Genomic DNA, 21,547 nt, shown 5'->3' on the forward strand with positions numbered 1-21,547 from the left:
TTACACATGGAGGCTGGGGGTATGGCTGAGTTATTGAATGAATACTTTGCATCGTCTTTACCAAGGAGATAGGTGCTACCCAGGGCATTGTGACAGTCACGGAAACTGTCACTGGAAGGGTTTCAAATTGCTACGGGGGAATTGTTGAATAGACTGTCGGTACTGAAAGTTGACAAGGCACCGGGACCGGATGAGATGCATCCAGGGATATTGAAGGAAGTGAGAGTGGAAATTGCAGAGACGCAGACCATAATCTTCTCGTCTCCCCCAGACTCAGGGGAGGTGGCAGAGGGCTGGGGAATTGCAAATGTTACCCCCGGTTCAAAAATAGTTGCAAGGATCAGCCCCAGTAATTACAGACTAGTCAGTTTAACAACAGTGGTGAATAAGCTTCTGGAAACAATTCTTTGGGAAATAAATTAGCAGTCACGTGGAAAAATATGGGTTGATTAGAGAAAGCCAACATGGATTACTCAAGGGGAAATAGTGTTTAACTGACTTACTGGAGTTTTTTCTTATAAATTTAGAGTACTCAATTCTATTTTGTTCCAATTAAGGGGCAATTTAGCGTATCCAATCCACCTACCCTGCAGATCTTTGGGTTGTGGGGGTGAAACCCACACAGACACGGGGAGAATGTGCAAACCCCACACGGACAGTGACCCAGAGCTGGTATCGAACCCGGGTCTTTGGTGCCGTGAGGCAGCAGTGCTAACCACTGCGCCACCGTGCGGCCCTTTGCTGCAGTTTTTAAATGAGGGAACAGAAAGGGTTGATGAGGGTAATGCTGTTGATCTGATATACATGGACTTTCAGAAGGCATTCGATATAGTTCCACACAACAGACTTGTGAGAGAGGTTATAGTTCATGGATTAAAATGGCAGCTGCAACATGGATATAAAATTAGCTGAATAATAGGAAGCAGAGAGTTATGGTCAACCGGCTGGAAGAAAGTTTGTAGTGGAGCTCTCCAGGAGTCGGTATTGTTACCATAGCTTTTCCTGATCTATATTAATGATCGAGATCTTTGCGTGCAGGAGACATTTTCAATGTTTGTGGATGACATAAAACTTGGAAGTACTGGAGACTGAGGACAGTGTCGAACTTCAAAAGGACAGATAGACAAATTGATGGAGTGGGCAGGTTGGTGGGGTGGGGGCAGGTTGGTGGGGTGGGGGCAGGCGGATGGGGTGGGGGCAGGGGGGTGGCGTGGGGGCGGGGTGGGGGCAGGGGGGGGGAGTGGGGGCAGGGGGTGGGGTGGGGGCAGGGGGTGGAGTGGGGGCAGGGGGTGGAGTGGGGCAGGGGGGTGGCGTGGGGGCAGGGGGTGGAGTGGGGGCAGGGGGTGGAGTGGGGGCAGGGGGGTGGGGTGGGGGCAGGGGGGTGGAGTGGGGGCAGGGGGTGGAGTGGGGCAGGGGGGTGGGGTGGGGGCAGGGGGGGGGAGTGGGGGCAGGGGGGTGTAGTGGGGGCAGGGGGTGGAGTGGGGGCAGGGGGTGGAGTGGGGCAGGGGGGTGGGGTGGGGGCAGGGGGGTGGAGTGGGGGCAGGGGGGTGTAGTGGGGGCAGGGGGGTGTAGTGGGGGCAGGGGGGTGGAGTGGGGGCAGGGGGGTGGGAGCAGGGGGGTGGAGTGGGGGCAGGGGGTGGAGTGGGGGCAGGGGGGTGGAGTGGGGGCAGGGGGGTGGAGTGGGGGCAGGGGGGTGGGAGCAGGGGGGTGGAGTGGGGGCGGGGGGGTGGAGTGGGGGCAGGGGGGTGGGAGCAGGGGGGTGGAGTGGGGGCAGGGGGTTGGATTGGGGGCAGGGGGGCGGCATGGGGGCAGGGGGGTGTGGTGGGGGCAGGGGGGTGGGAGCAGGGGGGTGGAGTGGGGGCAGGGGGGGTGGAGTGGGGGCAGGGGGGTGGAGTGGGGGCAGGGGGGGTGGAGTGGGGGCAGGGGGGGTGGAGTGGGGGCAGGGGGTGGAGTGGGGGCAGGGGGGTGGGGTGGGGGCAGGGGGGTGGAGCGGGGGCAGGCGGGTGGAGTGGGGGCAGGGGGGTGGGGTGGGGGCAGGGGGGTGGAGTGGGGGCAGGGGGGGTGGAGTGGGGGCAGGGGGGTGGAGTGGGGGCAGGGGGGGTGGAGTGGGGGCAGGGGGGTGGAGTGGGGGCAGGGGGGTGGAGCGGGGGCAGGGGGGTGGAGTGGGGGCAGGGGGGTGGAGTGGGGGCAGGGGGGTGGAGTGGGGGCAGGGCGGGTGGAGTGGAGGCGGGGCGGGCCGAGTGGGGGCATGGGGGTGGAGTGGGGGCAGGGGGGTGGAGTGGAGGCGGGGCGGGCCGAGTGGGGGCGGGGTGGGCAGGTTGGGTGGCCGATGAAGTTCAATGTGGTGAAGTGTGAGGTGGTGCATTTTGACAGGAAGAACGTGGAGAGATTGTTTAGAATAAGGGGTCAAATTGATAAAGGGGTGCAGGGACAGAGGGGCCTGGGTGGGGACGAGGTTCACAAGAATGGCTGCAGGGATGAGAAATGTCTGTTTTGAGGATAGATTGCAGAGGTTGGGAAGGTTAAGAGGAGATTTGATGGAGATGTTCAAAACCACGATGGGGCGAGACAGCAGACAGCGGGAAACTCTTCCCCCTCGTAAAAGGCCAAGAACGAAGGGGCACAGGTTTGAAGAGATTTGCAAGAGGGGCAAATGTGACATGAGGAAAAGCTGTTTCACACAGCGAGTGTTTGGGGTCTGGAATGCACGGCCTGGAAATGTGGACAGGAACAATGTGCTGGGTCATTGGGGGGAAAGGCAGGGGAAAGGCACTCAGTCACGATGCTCGTTTGGAGAGTCGGTGCAGACATGATGGGCTGAATGGCCTCCTTCAGCACTGTATTCCTTCTGTGATGGAAACATTGGTATCCTCACTGTGTCAGTGGTTTGGTTCACTATACCCCCGGCAACACTGTCATACCTCTCTGCATCTCTGGTCTGATCAGTCTGGCTCTCTGTGGAATCTATTTCTCAACCATGCCGTTCACTGACGACCGTTCAGAGTAAATGTAACCCTTCAGTCTGCTGGGCGAACGTGACTCCCTATTGGTACGGTCTCTGCATACACATCAGGCACTGGATCATGCCAACCGTTTGATATGTACATTATCCCTGTGTACTCAGTGACCCCACTTTTTAGACACTAGGGACAATTTATCATGGCCAACCTTCCTAACCTGCACATCTTTGGACTGTGGGAGGAAACCGGAGCACCCGGAGGAAACCCACGCAGACACGGGGAGAGCGTGCAGGCTCCACACAGTCACCCCAGGCCGGAATTGAATCCGGGTCCCGGGCGCTGTGAGTCACCTGAGGAAGGAGCTGCGCTCCGAAAGCTCGTGATTCCAAATAAACCTGTTGAACTTTAACCTGGTGTTGTAAGACTTCTTACTTTACCAGAAGGATGTGGAGGCTTTGGAGAGGGAGCAGAGGAGGTTTACCAGGATGTTGCCGGGTCTGGAGGGTGTTAGCTATGTGGAGAGGCTGAATAGACTCGGGACTGTTTTCATTAGAAAGACGGAGGTTGAGGGGCGACCTGATAGAGGTCTATAAGATTATGAGGGGCATGGACAGAGTGGATGGGCAGGCACTCTTTCCCAGGGTGGAGGGGTCAGTCACCAGGGGGCATAGGTCCGTGGGGCAAAGTTTAGAGGAGATGTGCGAGGCAGGTTTTTACGCAGAGGGTGGTGAGTGACTGGAACACGTTGCCAGGGGAGGCTGTGGAAGCAGATACATTAACGGCATTCAAAAGGCATCTTGACAAATACATGGATAGGATGGGTATAGAGGAATACAGCACAAGGAAGTGCTGAGGGTTTTGGCCAAGGGTGATATCATGACCGGTACAGACTTGGAGGGCCGAAGGGCCTGTTCCTGGGTTGTGTTGTTCTTTGTTCTTGTTCAATGTGTCTGGGATGGAGCAGCGGGATATTCCCTCAGTGTGTCTGGGATGGATAATTCTTATTCCTGTTATCATGTGACCGGAGTTGGATCATGCCCTTACAGTATCTCTATGGTGCAGAAGGAGGCCATATGTAGATGTGGGATCTCTTTGGGATCTTGCGGAGTGAGTCAGCTCACCCCCATTGCCTCAAGCTGTGCAAGAGGAGGTTCTATTTGAGTGAGGTACATGAAAGACTCTGCTATTGAAGACTGAGTCGCAGTAAAGCCGCCATTGCCAACAGCCATTCTGTCCTCTCTCTCCCCCAAACAGACTGGACGACTTTCTCCAACTCGATTTTAACCCAGAATTTCCGACAACAGCAGAATTTGAGAAATTTCCCACCGATATGCCCGAGGTGCAGCGATTAATAGACTCAATCAGCAGCATCCCAGGTACGTGTGACACACTAACTCACACTCACACAAACACACTCACGGACACACTCACTCGCACACGCACGCTCCCCCTTACTCACTTAAACACATTCTCACTCACACACACAGACACACTCTCACACACAGACACACTCACTCACACACAGACACAATAACACTTGCAGACACACACTCATACACACACTCTCACACACACATTCTCACACACTCACACAAACTACTTCTCATTTACACACACTCACACAAACTACTTCTCATTTACACACACTCACTCACATTCACTCCCACACAAACTCACTCTCACACACAGACACACACACTCACTCACACAGACTCACTCACTCACTTACACAGACACACTCACTTAAACAGACACACTCACTCACACCCTCACACTTACTCACACAGACACACACACTCACTTAAACAGACACACTCACTCACACCCTCACACTCACTCACACAGACACGCTTACTACACAGACACGCTTACTACACAGACACACTCACTTACACACACTCACTCATATTCACGCTCACTCACACAGACACTCACTCTCACACACAGACACACACACACACTCACTCTCACACACAGACACACTCACTCACACAGACACACTCACTCACACTCACTCATATAGACACACTCACTCTCACACACAGACACACTCTCACACACAGACACACTCACTCACACAGACACACTCACTCACACCTCACTCACACTCACTCACATAGACACACTCACTCTCACACACAGACACACTCTCACACACAGACACACTCACTCACACAGACACACTCACTCACACTCACTCACATAGACACACTCACTCTCACACACAGACACACTCTCACACACAGACACACTCTCACACACAGACACACTCACTCACACAGACACACTCACTCTCACACACAGACACACTAACTCGCTCTCACAGACACACTCACTCACACAGACACACTCACTCACACTCACTCATATAGACACACTCACTCTCACACACAGACACACTCTCACACACAGACACACTCACTCACACAGACACACTCACTCACACCTCACTCACACTCACTCACATAGACACACTCACTCTCACACACAGACACACTCTCACACACAGACACACTCACTCACACAGACACACTCACTCACACTCACTCACATAGACACACTCACTCTCACACACAGACACACTCTCACACACAGACACACTCTCACACACAGACACACTCACTCACACAGACACACTCACTCTCACACACAGACACACTAACTCGCTCTCACAGACACACTCACTCACACAGACACACTCTCACACACAGACACACTCACTCACACAGACACACTCACTCACACAGACACTCACACTAACACACATACACATGCCCCTCACTCTAACACAAAAACCCAGTCTGTTTACTATTGCGGAGTTTCTGAGGGTCCTTGGGGAAGGGGCTTCTTTATCATTTCCCACCAGATACAGTTGCTATTCTCCCAGTTGGGAGTCTGACAAGCTCAATGGGATGACATCACCAGGTTAATTAATACTCAGTTGATGAGGTCACATTCATCTCCACGGCAGGAATCCCCTCCCGGGAAGTAGTCAGGATTGTTTCTGGAATATTGAATCTGGAGTGGTTTCCAGCACCTCCTGACATCCTCGGACATCACCGTCCCACCTCTCAGTACCACACTCCCTGATTGGCTGCAAACATCACAATCCCCTAAATGACCAAGTCCCAGGTTCAAACTTCCCGCGAAATTCCAGATCCCCCTCGGCCGAGGATGGCCCGGGGGAGAAGTGATTCCTCGCTTCGTAAATGGACACGAGGAACAGAAATAGTTACTTTGGCCGTTAAATACCGACCAGCTGAGCTGAGAAATCTATTCCTGGTGAACCATTCACACCGAGTCGGCTGAAACCCTGAATTGGTTTTAATCTGGTTATTAAAATATAACTAAATCCCAATGTCAGTGTCTCAGCTCACAGGAAAGCCCCACCCCCCACCCTGCATTGTGCCTGCCCCCCCCCAAACTGGGGGCCTTTGACAGCAGTCTGGAAGATTGGGTCTAATACGCGGAACGGGTGAGGTACTTTTTATCCCGACCTTCGGGATTATAACGAGCCTCACGTACCCGTCTGTTCTGGATTCACTGTCATTCGATGAGTTGGTTGCAATGGTGTCTGGCTATTGTGATCCAAAGCCATCTGTTATACTGCGGCGGTACTGGTTCAACATGACTTTGGATTCCGGGAGAGTGTGTGACTGATTTTCTCAGGCGGCTAGCGGAGGGAACACTGCGAGCTCGGGCCATCCCTATCTGAAACATCGAGGGACAGGCCTGGGTGAGGAATGAGCAACACGGCCACACAAAGGAAGCTATCGCGGAGCCTACATTGGCCATTGAGTTAGCGCTGTCCCAGAAAAACGTGGAGAAAGGAGTGCAGGAACTCCAAAGGTCCATGGGGTCCAAAGTGTGACCTGACCTCTGTACCGGGCTTCCCGACATCCCAGGGCAATGACCGAATGGCCAGGTCACCTCCAAATTGGCAGCCAAAGATGCAATACTGCAGCCCGTCCCAGTATTCAGGAGCCACGACAGACCAGCGGGATGCAGGACATCTCCCCGGAGGACGAGAGGGAATTCTGACCGCATTGCGAGACGTGAGGACAGAGAACACGCGGTAGTCAGGGCCGCCAAACCAGCGGAGAGAAGGTCGGCCAGGATGGCGATGAGGTCACCGCGGGGCAGGGTGGCGATGATGTCACCGCGGGGCAGGGTGGTGATGATGTCACCGCGGGGCAGGGTGGTGATGATGTAACCGCGGGACAGGGTGGCGATGATGTCACCGCGGGGCAGGGCTGGCAATGAGGTCACCGCGGGGTCAGGGTGGCGATGAGGTCACAGCGGGGTCAATCCTGGCGATGAGGTCACCGCGGGGCCGGGTGGCGATGAGGTCACCGCGGGGCAGGGTGGCGATGAGGTCACCGCGGGGTCAATCCTGGCGATGAGGTCACCGCGGGGCCAGGGTGGTGATGAGGTCACCGCGGGGCCAGGGTGGTGATGATGTCACCGCGGGGTCAGGGTGGTGATGATGTAACCGCGGGACAGGGCTGGCGATGATGTCACCGCGGGGCAGGGTGGCGATGAGGTCACCGCGGGGTCAATCCTGGCGATGAGGTCACCGCGGGGCCAGGGTGGTGATGAGGTCACCGCGGGCAGGATGGCGATGAGGTCACCGCGGGGCAGGATGGCGATGATGTCACCGCGGGGCAGGATGGCGATGATGTCACCGCGGGGCAGGGTGGCGATGAGGTCACCGCGGGGTCAGGGTGGCGATGAGGTCACCGCGGGGTCAGGTTGGCGATGAGGTCACCGCGGGGCCGGGTGGCGATGAGGTCACCGCGGGGCAGGGTGGTGATGAGGTCACCGCGGGGTCAGGGTGGCGATGAGGTCACCGCGGGGCCAGGATGGCGATGAGGTCACCGCGGGGCAGGGTGGTGATGATGTCACCGCGGGGCAGGGTGGTGATGACGTCACCGCGGGGTCAGGGTGGCGATGAGGTCACCGCGGGGCCAGGATGGCGATGAGGTCACCGCAGGGCAGGGTGGCGATGAGGTCACCGCAGGGCAGGGTGGCGATGAGGTCACCGCAGGGCAGGGTGGCGATGAGGTCACCGCGGGGCAGGGTGGTGATGAGGTCACCGCGGGGCAGGGTGGTGATGAGGTCACCGCGGGGCCAGGGCTGGCGATGAGGTCACCGCGGGGCAGGGTGGCGATGAGGTCACCGCGGGCAGGGTGGCGATGATGTCACCGCGGGGCCAGGATGGTGATGATGTCACCGCGGGGCAGGATGGTGATGAGGTCACCGCGGGCAGGATGGCGATGAGGTCACCGCGGGGCCAGGATGGTGATGAGGTCACCGCGGGCAGGATGGTGATGAGGTCACCGCGGGGCAGGATGGTGATGATGTCACCGCAGGGCAGGGTGGTGATGATGTCACCGCGGGCCAGGATGGTGATGAGGTCACCGCGGGGTCAGGATGGCGATGAGGTCACCGCGGGGTCAGGATGGCGATGAGGTCACCGCGGGGCCAGGATGGTGATGAGGTCACCGCGGGGTCAGGATGGCGATGAGGTCACCGCGGGGCAGGGGGGGAATGAGGTCACCGCGGGGCCAGGATGGCGATGAGGTCACCGCGGGGCAGGATGGTGATGAGGTCACCGCGGGGCAGGGCTGGCAATGAGGTCACCGCGGGGCCAGGATGGTGATGAGGTCACCGCGGGGCCAGGGTGGCGATGAGGTCACCGCGGGGCCAGGATGGTGATGAGGTCACCGCGGGGTCAGGATGGCGATGAGGTCACCGCGGGGCAGGGTGGCGATGAGGTCACAGCGGGGCCAGGGTGGTGATGAGGTCAGCGCGGGGCCAGGATGGCGATGATGTCACCGCGGGGCAGGATGGTGATGAGGTCAGCGGGCAGGGTGGCGATGATGTCACCGCGGGGCAGGATGGCGATGAGGTCACAGCGGGGCCAGGGTGGCGATGAGGTCACAGCGGGGCCAGGGTGGCGATGAGGTCACCGCGGGGCCAGGGTGGCGATGAGGTCACCGCGGGGCCAATCCTGGCGATGATGTCACCGCGATGATGCCCCATGTGCCAACACGGGTGGTACCGGCAGACCTGTTGATGTTCATAGTCTCAGCTCCCGGTTAACCCTGGCTGTCCCAAACCTAGGTATTAAAGTAGAACTATAGCGAGATGCCCAGAGACGATATCATGACCATCGGGCACCAGGGTGGAATTTCCAACCGGGAGCCAAGATTTACGGCCGCAGTTTTGGAGGTAGTGCACTCAGGCTCCCAGGGGTCAGAGTAGAGAAAACAGGGTCCGTCTCAGACAAGGTCAAGGTCCAAGGAAGACCCTCCATCAGCACATGGACCACCTAAAGAAGCGAGAGTCTGTTCCCCAAGATTCCCGACCAGGGACGTTGAGACCTCCAGCTTGCCAGGAACCACCCCTCAACCAGGGAGTGGATCCGACCTTGGCCCAACGACCGGACCACCATGATGAAGGTGATTCTGGCTCAGAAATGGACACAGAGGCATCCGGACAGACAGACAATGTTTTGTCCAGTCCTGGGATCCCAGCAACAGCCCACTGGAGGTCACCTGGTCTCTCCATCAACAGGTTAATGAGTTACTGGGAAGGTCTCCCCATCACCAGGTTAATGAGTTACTGGGAAGGTCTCCCCATCACCAGGTTAATGAATTACTGGGAAGGCCTCCCCATCACCTGGTTAATGAGTTACTGGGAAGGTCTCTCCATCACCTGGTTAATGAGTTACTGGGAAGGTCTCTCCATCACCAGGTTTTAAAAAAAAATAAATTTAGATTACCCAATTAATTTTTTCCAATTAAGGGGCAATTTAGCGTGGCCAATCTACCTACCCTGCACATCTTTGGGTTGTGGGGGTGAAACCCACACAGACACGGGGAGAATGTGCAAACTCCACACGGACAGTGACCCAGAGCCGGGATCGAACCTGGGACCTCAGCGCCGTGAGGCAGCAATGCTAACCACTGCGCCACCGTGCTACCCTCCATCACCAGGTTAATGAGTTACTGCGAAGATCTCCCCATCACCAGGTTAATGAGTTACTGGGACGTGTCCCCATCACCAGGTTAATGAGTTACTGGGAAGGTCTCCCCATCACCAGGTTAATGAGTCACTGGGAAGGTCTCTCCATCACCAGGTTAATGAGTTACTGGGACGTGTCCCCATCACCAGGTTAATGAGTTACTGGGAAGGTCTCCCCATCACCAGGTTAATGAGTTACTGGGAAGGTCTCTCCATCACCAGGTTAATGAGTTACTGGGACGGTATCTCCATCACCAGGTTAATGAGTTACTGGGAAGGTCTCCCCATCACCAGGTTAATGAGTTACTGGGACGGTATCTCCATCACCAGGTTAATGAGTGACTGGGAAGATCCCGGCATCACCTGGTTAATGAGTTACTGGGAAGGTCTCTCCATCACCAGGTTAATGAGTTACTGGGAAGGTCTCTCCATCACCAGGTTAATGAGTTACTGGGAAGGTCTCTCCATCACCAGGTTAATGAGTTACTGGGAAGGTCTCACCATCACCAGGTTAATGAGTTACTGGGAAAGTCTCTCCATCACCAGTTTAATGAGTTACTGGTTGGGTCTCTCCATCACCAGGTTAATGAGTTACTGCGAAGGTCTCCCCATCACCAGGTAATGAGTTACTGGGAAGGTCTCTCCATCACCAGGTTAATGAGTTACTGGGACGGCCTCCCCATCACCAGGTTAATGAGTTACTGGTCGGGTCTCCCCATCACCAGGTTAATGAGTTACTGGGTGGTCTCCCCATCACCAGGTTAATGAGTTACTGGGACGGTCTCTCCATCACCTAGTTAATGAGTTTCTAGGATCTCCATCACCAGGTTAATGAGTTACTGGTAAGGTCTCCCCATCACCAGGCTAATGAGTTACTGGGAAGGTCTCCCGATCACCAGGTTAATGAGTTACTGGGACGGTATCTCCATCACCAGGTTAATGAGTTACTGGGCGGGTCTCCCCTTCACCAGGTTAATGAGTTACTGGAACGATATCTCCATCACCGGTTAATGAGTTACTGGGACGGTCTCTCCATCACCAGGTTAATGAGTTACTGGCAAGGTCTCCCTATCACCGGGTTAATGAGTTACTGGGAAGTTCACTCCATAACTAGGTTAATGAGTTACTGGGAAGGTCTCTCTATCACCAGGTTAATGAGTTACTGGGAAGGTCTCTCCATCACTAGGTTAATGAGTTACTGGGAAGGTCTCCCCATCATCTGGTTAATGAGTTACTGGTCGGGATCTCCCCGTCATCAGGTTAATGAGTTACTGGGACGGTCTCTCCATCACCAGGTTAATGAGTTACTGGGAAGTTCACTCCGTAACTAGGTTAATGAGTTACTGGGAAGGTCTCTCCATCACCAGGTTAATGAGTTACTGGGAAGGTCTCTCCATCACCAGGTTAATGAGTTACTGGGAAGGTCTCTCCATCACCAGGTTAATGAGTTACTGGGAAGGTCTCGCATTGGTTGATTGTGAAGTTGTGATCAATAATCCATTTCCCTTGTCTGTTTTCACAAGTTCCCTCAGCTCCGTCGATGTGCCCTCAGACTCCAGGTACAGCAACCGTCAACTCAGTGAGGGTCCGCTGGAGCCTTTCTGCTGATGATACGGTGGAACATTATCAATTGTACTACAGACAACTGCCAGGAGGAGGCACACAGCAAGACGAAGCAGCTGCAGGTTTGTGACTGAATGGGAATGAGGGAAATGGGAGATTGCACACCGAGTTCAGATGATGAAGTGAGTTTATCAGTGTTCCGCTTCCCCTGATATTCCCTGGAGGCTGGAAAATCCCCGTCAATATCAGCTGGGACACATTCCCACAAAGTCCGACTCCCAAATCGCTTGGAATCTCAGGATGTGTCCGTTGTCCTCCCTTACCCAGTAATATTTATGTCATGCACGTGCTCCGCCGGAACCTCTGTCTGGGAAGAATCATAGAACATAGAACAGTACAGCACAGAACAGGCCCTTCGGCCCTCAATGTTGTGCCGAGCCATGATCACCCTACTCAAACCCACGTATCCACCCTATACCCGTAACCCAACAACCCCCCCCCTAACCTTACTTTTATTAGGACACTACAGGCAATTTAGCATGGCCAATCCACCTAACCCGCACATCTTTGGACTGTGGGAGGAAACCGGAGCACCCGGAGGAAACCCACGCACACAGGGGGAGGACGTGCAGACTCCACACAGACAGTGACCCAGCCGGGAATCGAACCTGGGACCCTGGAGCTGTGAAGCATTTATGCTAACCACCATGCTACCCTGCTGCCCCTCATCTTATTCTGGGTGAAGTCTGAGGCCTTGTGTTACTGACCACTGCTCTCATCCACTCAGAGTTCTGTTGTGAGAGTTTTGAGTGAGGTGATGTATGTATCAGAGGCTATGGGGAGAAAGCAGGATTAGGCTATTGAGTTGGATGATCAGCCATGATGGTGATGAATGAGAGAGCAGGCTCGAAGGGCCAACATGCCTCCTCCTGCTCCCATCTGCTACGTATCTATGATCTGGAACTATCTGGACCATGCAGACACAGAGGATGGTGACCGTCAAGAAGCAGACCCACAATCGGCCTCACGTTCAGGTTCAGTCTCTCCAATCCAATCAGGCCGAGGGCTTTTGTTCCCTGTTCACGTTCCCAGATCACCAATGGGGGAGTGATTGAAATCGGGGGCATTCAGAACTGGAGAAGTGGAGAGATCTGCGTGGGTTATAGAGTTGGAGAAGATTACAGAGATAGGGAGAGGATAGTTTATGGAGGGATTTGAAAACAAGAATAATAATTTTCAAATCAAGATGTTGTTTAACTGGGTGGGTGGGGGGGGGGGGGGGAGGGAGCACAGCGTGGTGGTTGGGGATTTGCTGGCAGCTTAGACACTGACAGCAGCGTTTTGCATGACCTCTGGTTTATGGAGTTTGGAATGTGGGAGAGCAGCCAGGATGAGTTGGAATAGTCGAGTTGTGGAAAGTGACCAGACTGGGATGAGGGATTCAGCAAGCGATGAGCTGAGACAGGACAATGTCGGGGGATGTTATGGAGGTGGAAATATCTTTGTGATGGTGTGGGTACGAGATCGGAAGCTTATTGCACAGTCAAATCTAATCCATGATGCGGAGATGCCGGCGTTGGACTGGGGTGAGCACAGTAAGAAGTCTTACAACACCAGGTTAAAGTCCAACAGGTTTGTTTCAAACACGAGCTTTCGGAGCGCAGCTCCTTCCTCAGGTGAATGGCGAGGTATCCTCGCCATTCACCTGAGGAAGGAGCTGCGCTCCGAAAGCTCGTGTTTGAATCAAACCTGTTAGACTTTAACCTGGTGTTGTAAGACTTCTTACTCTAATCTAATCCAAACATTGCAAACATTCCTGTTTTAGTCTCAGGCTGTTGCCAGGGAATGAGTGAGGCCTCAGTGATAAATAACAGAGACAATGGCCACGGACACGCTCAGTGAGATGGTTCCTGTAGATCGCTCCATTCCTAACACCAGAGATTGGATTGTGTGCTCTTTCCTTCGAACCTGACCCCCCCCCCCCCCTTAGACCTGCTTCTGGATGCTGTTTTCCCAATGTCCTCTTCAACTCCCCAAACATCACCCCCATGGCTCTAAAGCATGCAATGCACTCAGCCCCATACACCAGGAATACCGTCCGGAATTTCCCAGCTGCACTAGTCCCAGCTCGAATCATCCCAGAATTTCCTACAGCTGATTTCAGTCATTTCATTCCATCCTTAATAATCACAATATTGAACTCCCAGCCAAACATTACTCATTCGTCAATTCATTCTCCAGAAATGCTTCACATTCCCCCAAATCGGAGTTGCTCCTCATTATTTTGGTAACTAATGTCGACCTCGAACCTTATCTCTCCGCAGACACATCGCTGAAACTGAAGGAAATGTATCACACGGTCAGCAATCTGAAGCCCAACACTGTGTATGAATTCTGGGTTACTGCCTCAAACCCTGCTGGGACAAGTGCTCAGAGTGAGCTGGTCAAACACACCACAGGTATTTACACCGGGAACTTCCCGTGAGGACCTGGCCACAGGATGTTACCTCTGTGGTTATAGATCAGGAATATCTGTGGGGACTCTCGGTGGTGGGGGTCCCACGATTGATGTCTCCTCCTCCAGCCTTTGTTTTTTGGCCCTTTGTACCCAATCTTTTGGCGAGAATTTCATACGATCATTCGTGGGAATGCTGAAGGCAACTGAAGGATGTTGAAATCCCTGGGAAAAAATTCAGGGAAAAAGGGAGAGAGTGAAAATCTGCTGGTGAGTTTGGTGCAGAGTTTAGCGGGAGGAAAGGTGGCGGGATTGAACTGAGTTTGGACTGTGGCGGGATTCTGCTTCTGTTGCTGCTGCTTTTTCTCTATCTTTGTTTTTTTTTTGTTAAGGGTGTTTGGGACGGGATGGTTTGGGGTTTATCGGTTGGGAATGCAGCACACAATCAATTAAAGTACATAACGAATGTAAATATCCTGATTCCCCATTCACAGCACCACCTCCCTGACCTTCAAAGCACCTGTTACTGTAGGAGGATGGAATCCGACTCTGGGTCTCCTGGTGAGGAGGGAGGAGATGCAGGCGAGGTTTCACAGGAAAAGCTGTTCGGCAATGAATGTGGGTGAAGAGGGTTGTATATGAGTATGGGGGGAGAAGGCTAACCGCTTGTTGGCAGGCAGCTCCACCGGCAGGCACTGCCAGAGAGATTGTTCAGGCCCAGGACAGGACAGAGGAATTGGTTTGACACCGCAGCAGGTGAATAAGGTGTTTGAAGAGATTTTAATAATCTTTATTATTGTCACAAGTAGGCTTACATTAACACGGCAATGAAGTTACTGTGAAAAGCCCCTAGTCGCCGCATTCCGGCGCCTGTTCGGGTACACAGAGGGAGAATTCAGAATGTCCAATTCGCACGTCTTTCGGGACTTGTGGGAGGAAACCGGAGCCCCCGGAGGAAGAATCTGTATAAGTCGGAGCCTCTGGAGGATGAGTCAGACATGAGAGAGTTTCTGGGGTGGTTGGAATATCCTGAGGTGGGAGAGGAGGAGAGGGCAGGGCTGGAGGAACCTGTGGGGTGGAGGAAATGCGGGCGGCAATAGGGAAGATGTAGATGGGTAAGGCACTGGGGCCGGACGGTGCTTTGTAAGAACTTCCCAGATAAGTTGGCGCTGCTGCTGGTGGAGATGTTCGAGGACGCGGCAGTGAAGGGGTTACTGCCAGAGGCTATAGGACAGGCATCCATTTCTCCGCTGCTGGAAAAGGATAAGGACCCAGTCGAGTGTGGCTTGTATCGGCCAATATCCCGATTGAATGTGGCTGCCCAGTTTCTGGCAATTAGGTTGGAGGAGTGTCTCCCGAAGGTGATTGGGGGAATAGCAGACGGGGTTCATAAAGGGCAGACAGCTGTCATCTAATCTGTGGCGTCTGTTGAATGTGGTGCTTTCTCTGACAGTAGAGACAGAGTTGGAGTTGGTGGATGCAGAGGAGGCGTTTGATGGTGCGGACTGGAGCTATTTGTTGTGTTGGAGAGGTTTGGGATTGGGCCTAAATTTGGGGCTTGGGTGAAACTGTTGCATGAGGGCCCGATGGTGAGTGTGCACAAAAAGATGAGTTTGGGGTACTTTCCTCTGCACAGGGGTACAAGGCAGGGGTGTCCCATGTACCCCCCCCCCCCCCCCCCCTTCTGTTTGCGCTGACAATACAGCCTTTGGCCATTTCGCTGAGGTGCTTCGATTAATGGGGGATGGGGGGGGGGTGGATAGGGTGCCCCTGTACGCTGACGATCTGTTGCTGTTTATCTCTAATCCGGGCTCGTCAGTGGGGGATTAAATGGGACTGCTTCAGAGATTTGGGGCTTTTTCAGGCTGTACGTTAAACTTTGAAAAGAGTGAGTGTTTGTGGTGTCTTCTCCGGGGGCGGGAGTGGGTTTGGGGGAGTTGCCATTTCGGGTGACAATGACCCACTTTAGGAATCTGGGGGTCCTGGTGGATCGGGACTGCGCTCGGATCCGTAAGTTGAATTTTGGGTCTGGGGGGCAGGGTCAGGACTTGGCTGAGGTGCGCGTCGGCCTTCCCGTATCATTGGCAGGCTGGGTGCCGGCCGTTAAGATGAACATTTGCTGCGGTTTTCATTCATGTTTCAGTGCCTGCCGGTCTTTTTGCCAAAAACGTTTTTGGGGGGTGGGGGGTGGGGGGTGGGGGTGGGGGGGGGGGGGGGGGTTGGGGGGTGGGGGGTTGGGGGGGTTGGGGGTTGGGGTGGTTGGGGGGTGGGGGGGGTTGGGGGGTGGGGGGGGTTGGGGGGGTTGGGGGGTGGAGGTTGGGGGGGTGGGGGGGTTGGGGGGGTGGGGGGGGTGGGGGGGGCTGGGGGGGTGGGGAGGGGGGTTGGGGGGGCGGGGGGGTTGGGGGGGGCTGGGGGGTGGGGGGGGGTTGGGGGGGCGTGGGGGGGGTGGTGGGGGGGTTGGGGGGGGCTGGGGGGGGTGGGGAGGGGGGTTGGGGGGGCGGGGGGTGTTGGGGGGGCTGGGGGGGGCGGGGGGGGGGGGTTGGGGGGGCGTGGGGGGGGCGGGGGGGTGGGGGGGGTTGGGGGGGGTTGGGGAGGTTGGGGGGTGGGGGGGTTGGGGGGGCGTGGGGGGGGTGGGGGGGGCGTGGGGGGGTTGGGGGGGGTTGGGGGGGTTGGGGGGTGGGGGGGTTGGGGGGGGGTGGGGGGGGCGGGGGGGTTTGGGGGGGCGTGGGGAGGGGGGTTGGGGGGGCGGGGGGGGCGGGGGGGGGTTGGGGGGTGGGGGGTTGGGGGGGGCGTGGGGGGGTTGGGGGGGGTTGGGGGGGCGGGGGGGTTGGGGGGGAGAGAGGCTGATTTTGTCGTTGGTGTGGGTAGGGAAGGTGGGGAAGGTGGTGAGGATTAGGGGGGGCACGGTGCTTCAGAGAGGGCAGCAGTTGGAGGATTGGCCGTTCTGAACCTGTTGTACTGTTACTGTGCCGCAAAGGCGGAGAAGGTGGGGGGAAGGACCAGGGAGTCGGAAGCTTTGTGGTTGATGATGGAGACGGGGGTCTTGCAGGGCGGCGGGGTTGTGGGCGTTGGCAACGGCACCACTTCAATTTGCCCCGGGACTGGTGGTAGTGGCCACGCTGGGGGCGGGGTCGAATTGTTGCCGGGGGAGGAGGGTGGCATCTCGGCGATATAGGGGAGGATTCTGGAGGAGGATATGGCTTCTCTAGAGGGAGTTCTGGCCAAATGGAAGAGGAACTGAGGTTATGCACTTTGGAAGGCGGAATTTAGGCATAGACTATTTTCTAAATGGGGAAATGCTTCGGAAATCAGAAGCAAATTGTTCACGATTCTCTTAAGGTAATGTGCAGGTTCAGTCGGCAGTTAGGAAGGTAAATACAATGTTAGCATTCATATCGAGAGGGCTAGAATACAAGAGCAGGGATGTACTTCTGAGGCTACATACGGCTCTGGTCAGACCCCATTTGGAGTATTGTGAGCAGTTTTGGGCCCCGTATCTAAGGAAGGATGTGCTGGCCTTGGAAAGGGTCCAGAGGAGGTTCACAAGAATGATCCCTGGAATGAAGAGCTTGTCGTATGAGGAACGGTTGAGGACTCTGGGTCTGTACTCATTGGAGTTTAGAAGGATGAAGAGGGATCTTATTGAAACTTACAGGATACTGCGAGGCCTGGATAGAGTGGACGTGGAGAGGATGTTTCCATTTGTAGGAAAAACTAGAATTAGAGGACACAATCTCAGACTAAAGAGACGATCCTTTAAAACAGAGATGAGGAGGAATTTCTTCAGCCAGAGGGTGGTGAATCTGTGGAACTCTTTGCGGCAGAAGGCTGTGGAGGCCAAATCACTGAGTGTCTTTAAGACAGAGATAGATAATGGCAGCACAGTAGTGCAGTGGTTGGCACTGCTGCTTCACGGTGCCGAGGTCCCAGGTTCGATCCCGGCTCTGGGTCACTGTCCGTGTGGAATTTGCACATTCTCCCCGTGTCTGTGTGGGTTTCACCCCCACAACCCAAAGATGTGCAGGGTAGATGGATTGAACACGCTAAAATTGCTCCTTAATTGGAAAAAATGAATTGGGTGCACTAAATATATAAAGACAGAGATAGATAGGTTCTTGATTAATAAGGGGATCAGGGGTTATGGGGAGAAGGCAGGAGAATGGGGATGAGAAAGATATCAGCCATGATTGAATGGCGAAGCAGACTCGATGGGCCGAGTGGCCTAATTCTGCTCTTATGTCTTATGGCCTTTATGGGGCTGGAGGAGGGGTTGTGGTGCAAGGTTGCCTCAACCTGGTGTATGAGGCCGGGAGTTGATATAGCTAAAGGTGGGGCGCAGAGCGACCTTGACAAAGTGGAGGATGAGCCGGTTATTTGAGGGGTGGAGGATAGTTGTGAGCGGTGAGGAAGGGGAAGGGGCCCACCCAGTCACATGTTCTGGATCTACCAGAAGGTGGAGAGGCTTTGGGGGTCGTTACTTTGCACCATTGTTGCCGATCCTGCATGTGGACTTTGAACCCAGTCCCCTGGGGGTGGTTATCGGGATGTCGGACCGGCTGGAGTTGCAGACGGAAGCGGGGGCAGATGTTTTAGCCATTGCCTTGTTGATCGCTCGCGGGTGGGTTGTGATGGGGTAGAGGTCAGCTCCTCCCTCCCGTGCCTCGGTGTGGGGGGGGGGGGGGGGGATCTAATGGAGTTCTTGTATTTGAGACAGTGAAATTTGCCCGGGGTGGGGGAGACAGGATTTGTTTCTATTGCATTTTGGGGAGCTGCTTACTGCAAACTGCTGGAGGGCCAGGGGCTTCATTATATCTTTGGTTGGTTTTATTTTGTAAATATTGTGTTTTTTATAACATTTAAAAATATATATTTTTCAAAAAATGAAGACACATCCGTGGGCGACGCCTCCTGGAACTGGGAACTGTGCTGCCGAGAGTCAGGAAGTTAATCCAATCGTCGGCAATTTATTCTGGCAGGGTGTCAGAGAGGAGAAACGTTGGTATTGGGGCAATGGTCCCGTGCACAGTGTGCCCAGCTTGACTGGTGCCCCCTGCCCGCACACAGATCCTCTGCCACACGCCCACCCAGATGCTGCCCTCTCACCCCTGTGGGCCTGTCGTGTTATACATGCTGACAATAAAAAAAGATCAAAGGGAAAAGATGGTTCAGCAAGGGATCAAGGAGCAGATATTCCAGGAGGAGGTTTAAGCTGGTTGGCTGGAGAGAATTGATCAGGACAACGGATGAAATTTGGATTTAGTTTTTTGTGATCCTCCAGTTCTGTTCTTAAAAATCATTTAGACTGTCCAATTCCCCCCCCCCCCCCCCCCACCCCCGCAATGAAGGGGCAATTTAGCGTGGCCAATCCACCTACCCGGCACATCTTTGGGTTGTGGGGGTGAAACCCACGCAGACACGGGGAGAATGTGCAAACTGCACACGGACAGTGACCCAGAGCCGGGATCAAACCCGGGACCTCGGCGCCGTGAGGCAGCAGGGCTAACCACTTTCTCCAGCTTTGAAGGTCTGTGATTGTCATGTTGGATTCTGTGTTTTAGTTCCTTTAGCTCCAATTATCAACAGGAGAGCGGTGGCAAGCTGCCAGGGTGGGGCCCTCATCGAGTGGGAATTGGGAACGCAGAATCCTGCAGGTTCCTACACGGTGGAATTCTGCCAAGTCTGCAGCGGTTGTGACTGGAGAGAATGTCTGACAGAGTGAGTAACAATCACATTACTGAACAAATAGTCAAATGAAACGAGGGGCTACCCATGATTCAGGTATAGAGTTCAAGGGTTAACCTATCAACCCCCCCCAATTTGCAGAACTGGGGCTGCAGCACCCCCCCCAAACAATGGGCAGTGACGATGTCCCAACACTCCAACACCACTGTGCAGGGTGATGGGGGTCAGGCCCATCCTGAGCCAGAGACACCCCTGGAACAGAACCTGCTCCACCATTCAGCCCATCAAACCTGCTCCACCATTCAATGAGACCGTGACTGATCTGATGTGATAATCCTCAACTCCATTTTCCCGCCTTATTCCCATAACCCTTGATTCACTGACTGATTAGAAATTTGTCTATCTCAGCCGTGAACATACTTCACAGATTCACTACCTTCTGAGAGAAGAAATTCCTCCCCATCTCTGTCTTAAATGGGTGAACCCTTACCCTGAGACTATGACCCCTGGTCCCAGACTCTGCCATAGGGAAAGCAACCTCTCAGTACCTACCCTGCTAAACCCCCTGAGAATCCTATATGTCCTCAATAAGGTCACCCTCTCATTCTTCCAAACTCCAAGTACAGGCCCAACCTACTCAACCTCCCCTCATCAGAAAATCCCTCCGTACCCGGGATCAACCCAGTGAACCTTCTCTGGTCTGTCTCCACTGCCAGAATATTTTAGATAAGAGGACCAAAACTGTTCACCGAATTACAGGTGTGGTCTAACTCGAGCCTTGTGTAGTTTCAGCAAGACTTCCCTATTTTTATACTCCATTCCCTTTGAAATAAAGATCAACATTCCTATTACCTGCTGAACTTGGCATGCAAGCTGTTTGTGATTGATAGACGAGGACCCCCGGATCCCTCTGTCTTCCAACTTTCTGCAGCCTCTCTCCATTTAAATAATATTCAGCTCCTTTATTCTTCTTTCCAAAGTGCAGAACTTCATGCTTTCCTACATTATACACTTTTGCCCACTCACCAAACCTGTCTATATCCCGCTGTAGACTCTGTCATCCTCCCCACTTGCCTTCCCACCTATTTTTGTGTCAGCCGCAAACTTGGCAATAGTACATTCACTTCCCTCGTCCAAGTCATTAATGTATATTGTGAATAATTGTGGCCACAGCACAGATCTCTCTGGCACTCCACAGGTCACCATCCTGAAAATACCCCGCTTATCCCAACTCTGTTTTCTATTGGTTAGCCAATCCTCTATCCATGCTAATATACTACCCCCAATAGCTCTTCAAATGCTGAACATCAACTTTTTATTTTAGGTCTCTGACTGGGATAACTTCATGTACAACATTAATTGAACTGGAGGCCAATGAGAATTATCTTTTCTATGTCAGAGCACTAAATGAAGGCGGCTGCAGTGAGAGGAGTTCACCCGTTAATATTCGAACCACAGGTAAGGGTACAAAAACTATCCCTGACCTCAGCTGTGTACCTGGGGACTGTCACACATTCCCCGCATTTCACACAGGCCTAAAACTCCGTGACCATCGGCAACGTTTTATCTAATATCAATAAGTGAGACATTTTTCATCTCACATTACTTCTCGTCTCGCGCTGTTACCCGTCTCGCGCTGTTTCCCGTCTCGCGCTGTTACCCGTCTCGCGCTGTTTCCCGTCTCGCGCTGTTTCCCGTCTCGCGCTGTTTCCCGTCTCGCGCTGTTTCCCGTCTCGCGCTGTTACCCGTCTCGCACTGTTTCCCATCTCACGCTGTTACCCGTCTCGCACTATTCTCCCATCTCGCGCTGTTCTCCCGTCTCGCACTGTCTCTCGTCTCGCTCTGTTACACGTCTCGC

At 54.3% G+C, this 21,547-nt stretch overlaps 1 protein-coding gene across 1 annotated transcript in view; it reads left to right on the plus strand.

Moving 5' to 3' along the window:
• LOC119974812 (fibronectin type III and SPRY domain-containing protein 2) overlaps positions 1 to 21,547 on the plus strand; it is a 37,337-nt gene that overhangs the window by 14,499 nt on the left and 1,291 nt on the right. The window contains exons 5-9 of the mRNA XM_038814081.1: positions 4,215 to 4,336; positions 11,513 to 11,674; positions 13,877 to 14,011; positions 19,566 to 19,722; positions 21,014 to 21,147. Of these exons, the coding sequence (XP_038670009.1) occupies positions 4,215 to 4,336; positions 11,513 to 11,674; positions 13,877 to 14,011; positions 19,566 to 19,722; positions 21,014 to 21,147 (710 nt within the window). The remainder of the gene's footprint in view (positions 1 to 4,214; positions 4,337 to 11,512; positions 11,675 to 13,876; positions 14,012 to 19,565; positions 19,723 to 21,013; positions 21,148 to 21,547) is intronic.

Source organism: Scyliorhinus canicula, chromosome 12, assembly GCF_902713615.1.
Source record: "Scyliorhinus canicula chromosome 12, sScyCan1.1, whole genome shotgun sequence".
Taxonomy (NCBI): domain Eukaryota; kingdom Metazoa; phylum Chordata; class Chondrichthyes; order Carcharhiniformes; family Scyliorhinidae; genus Scyliorhinus; species Scyliorhinus canicula.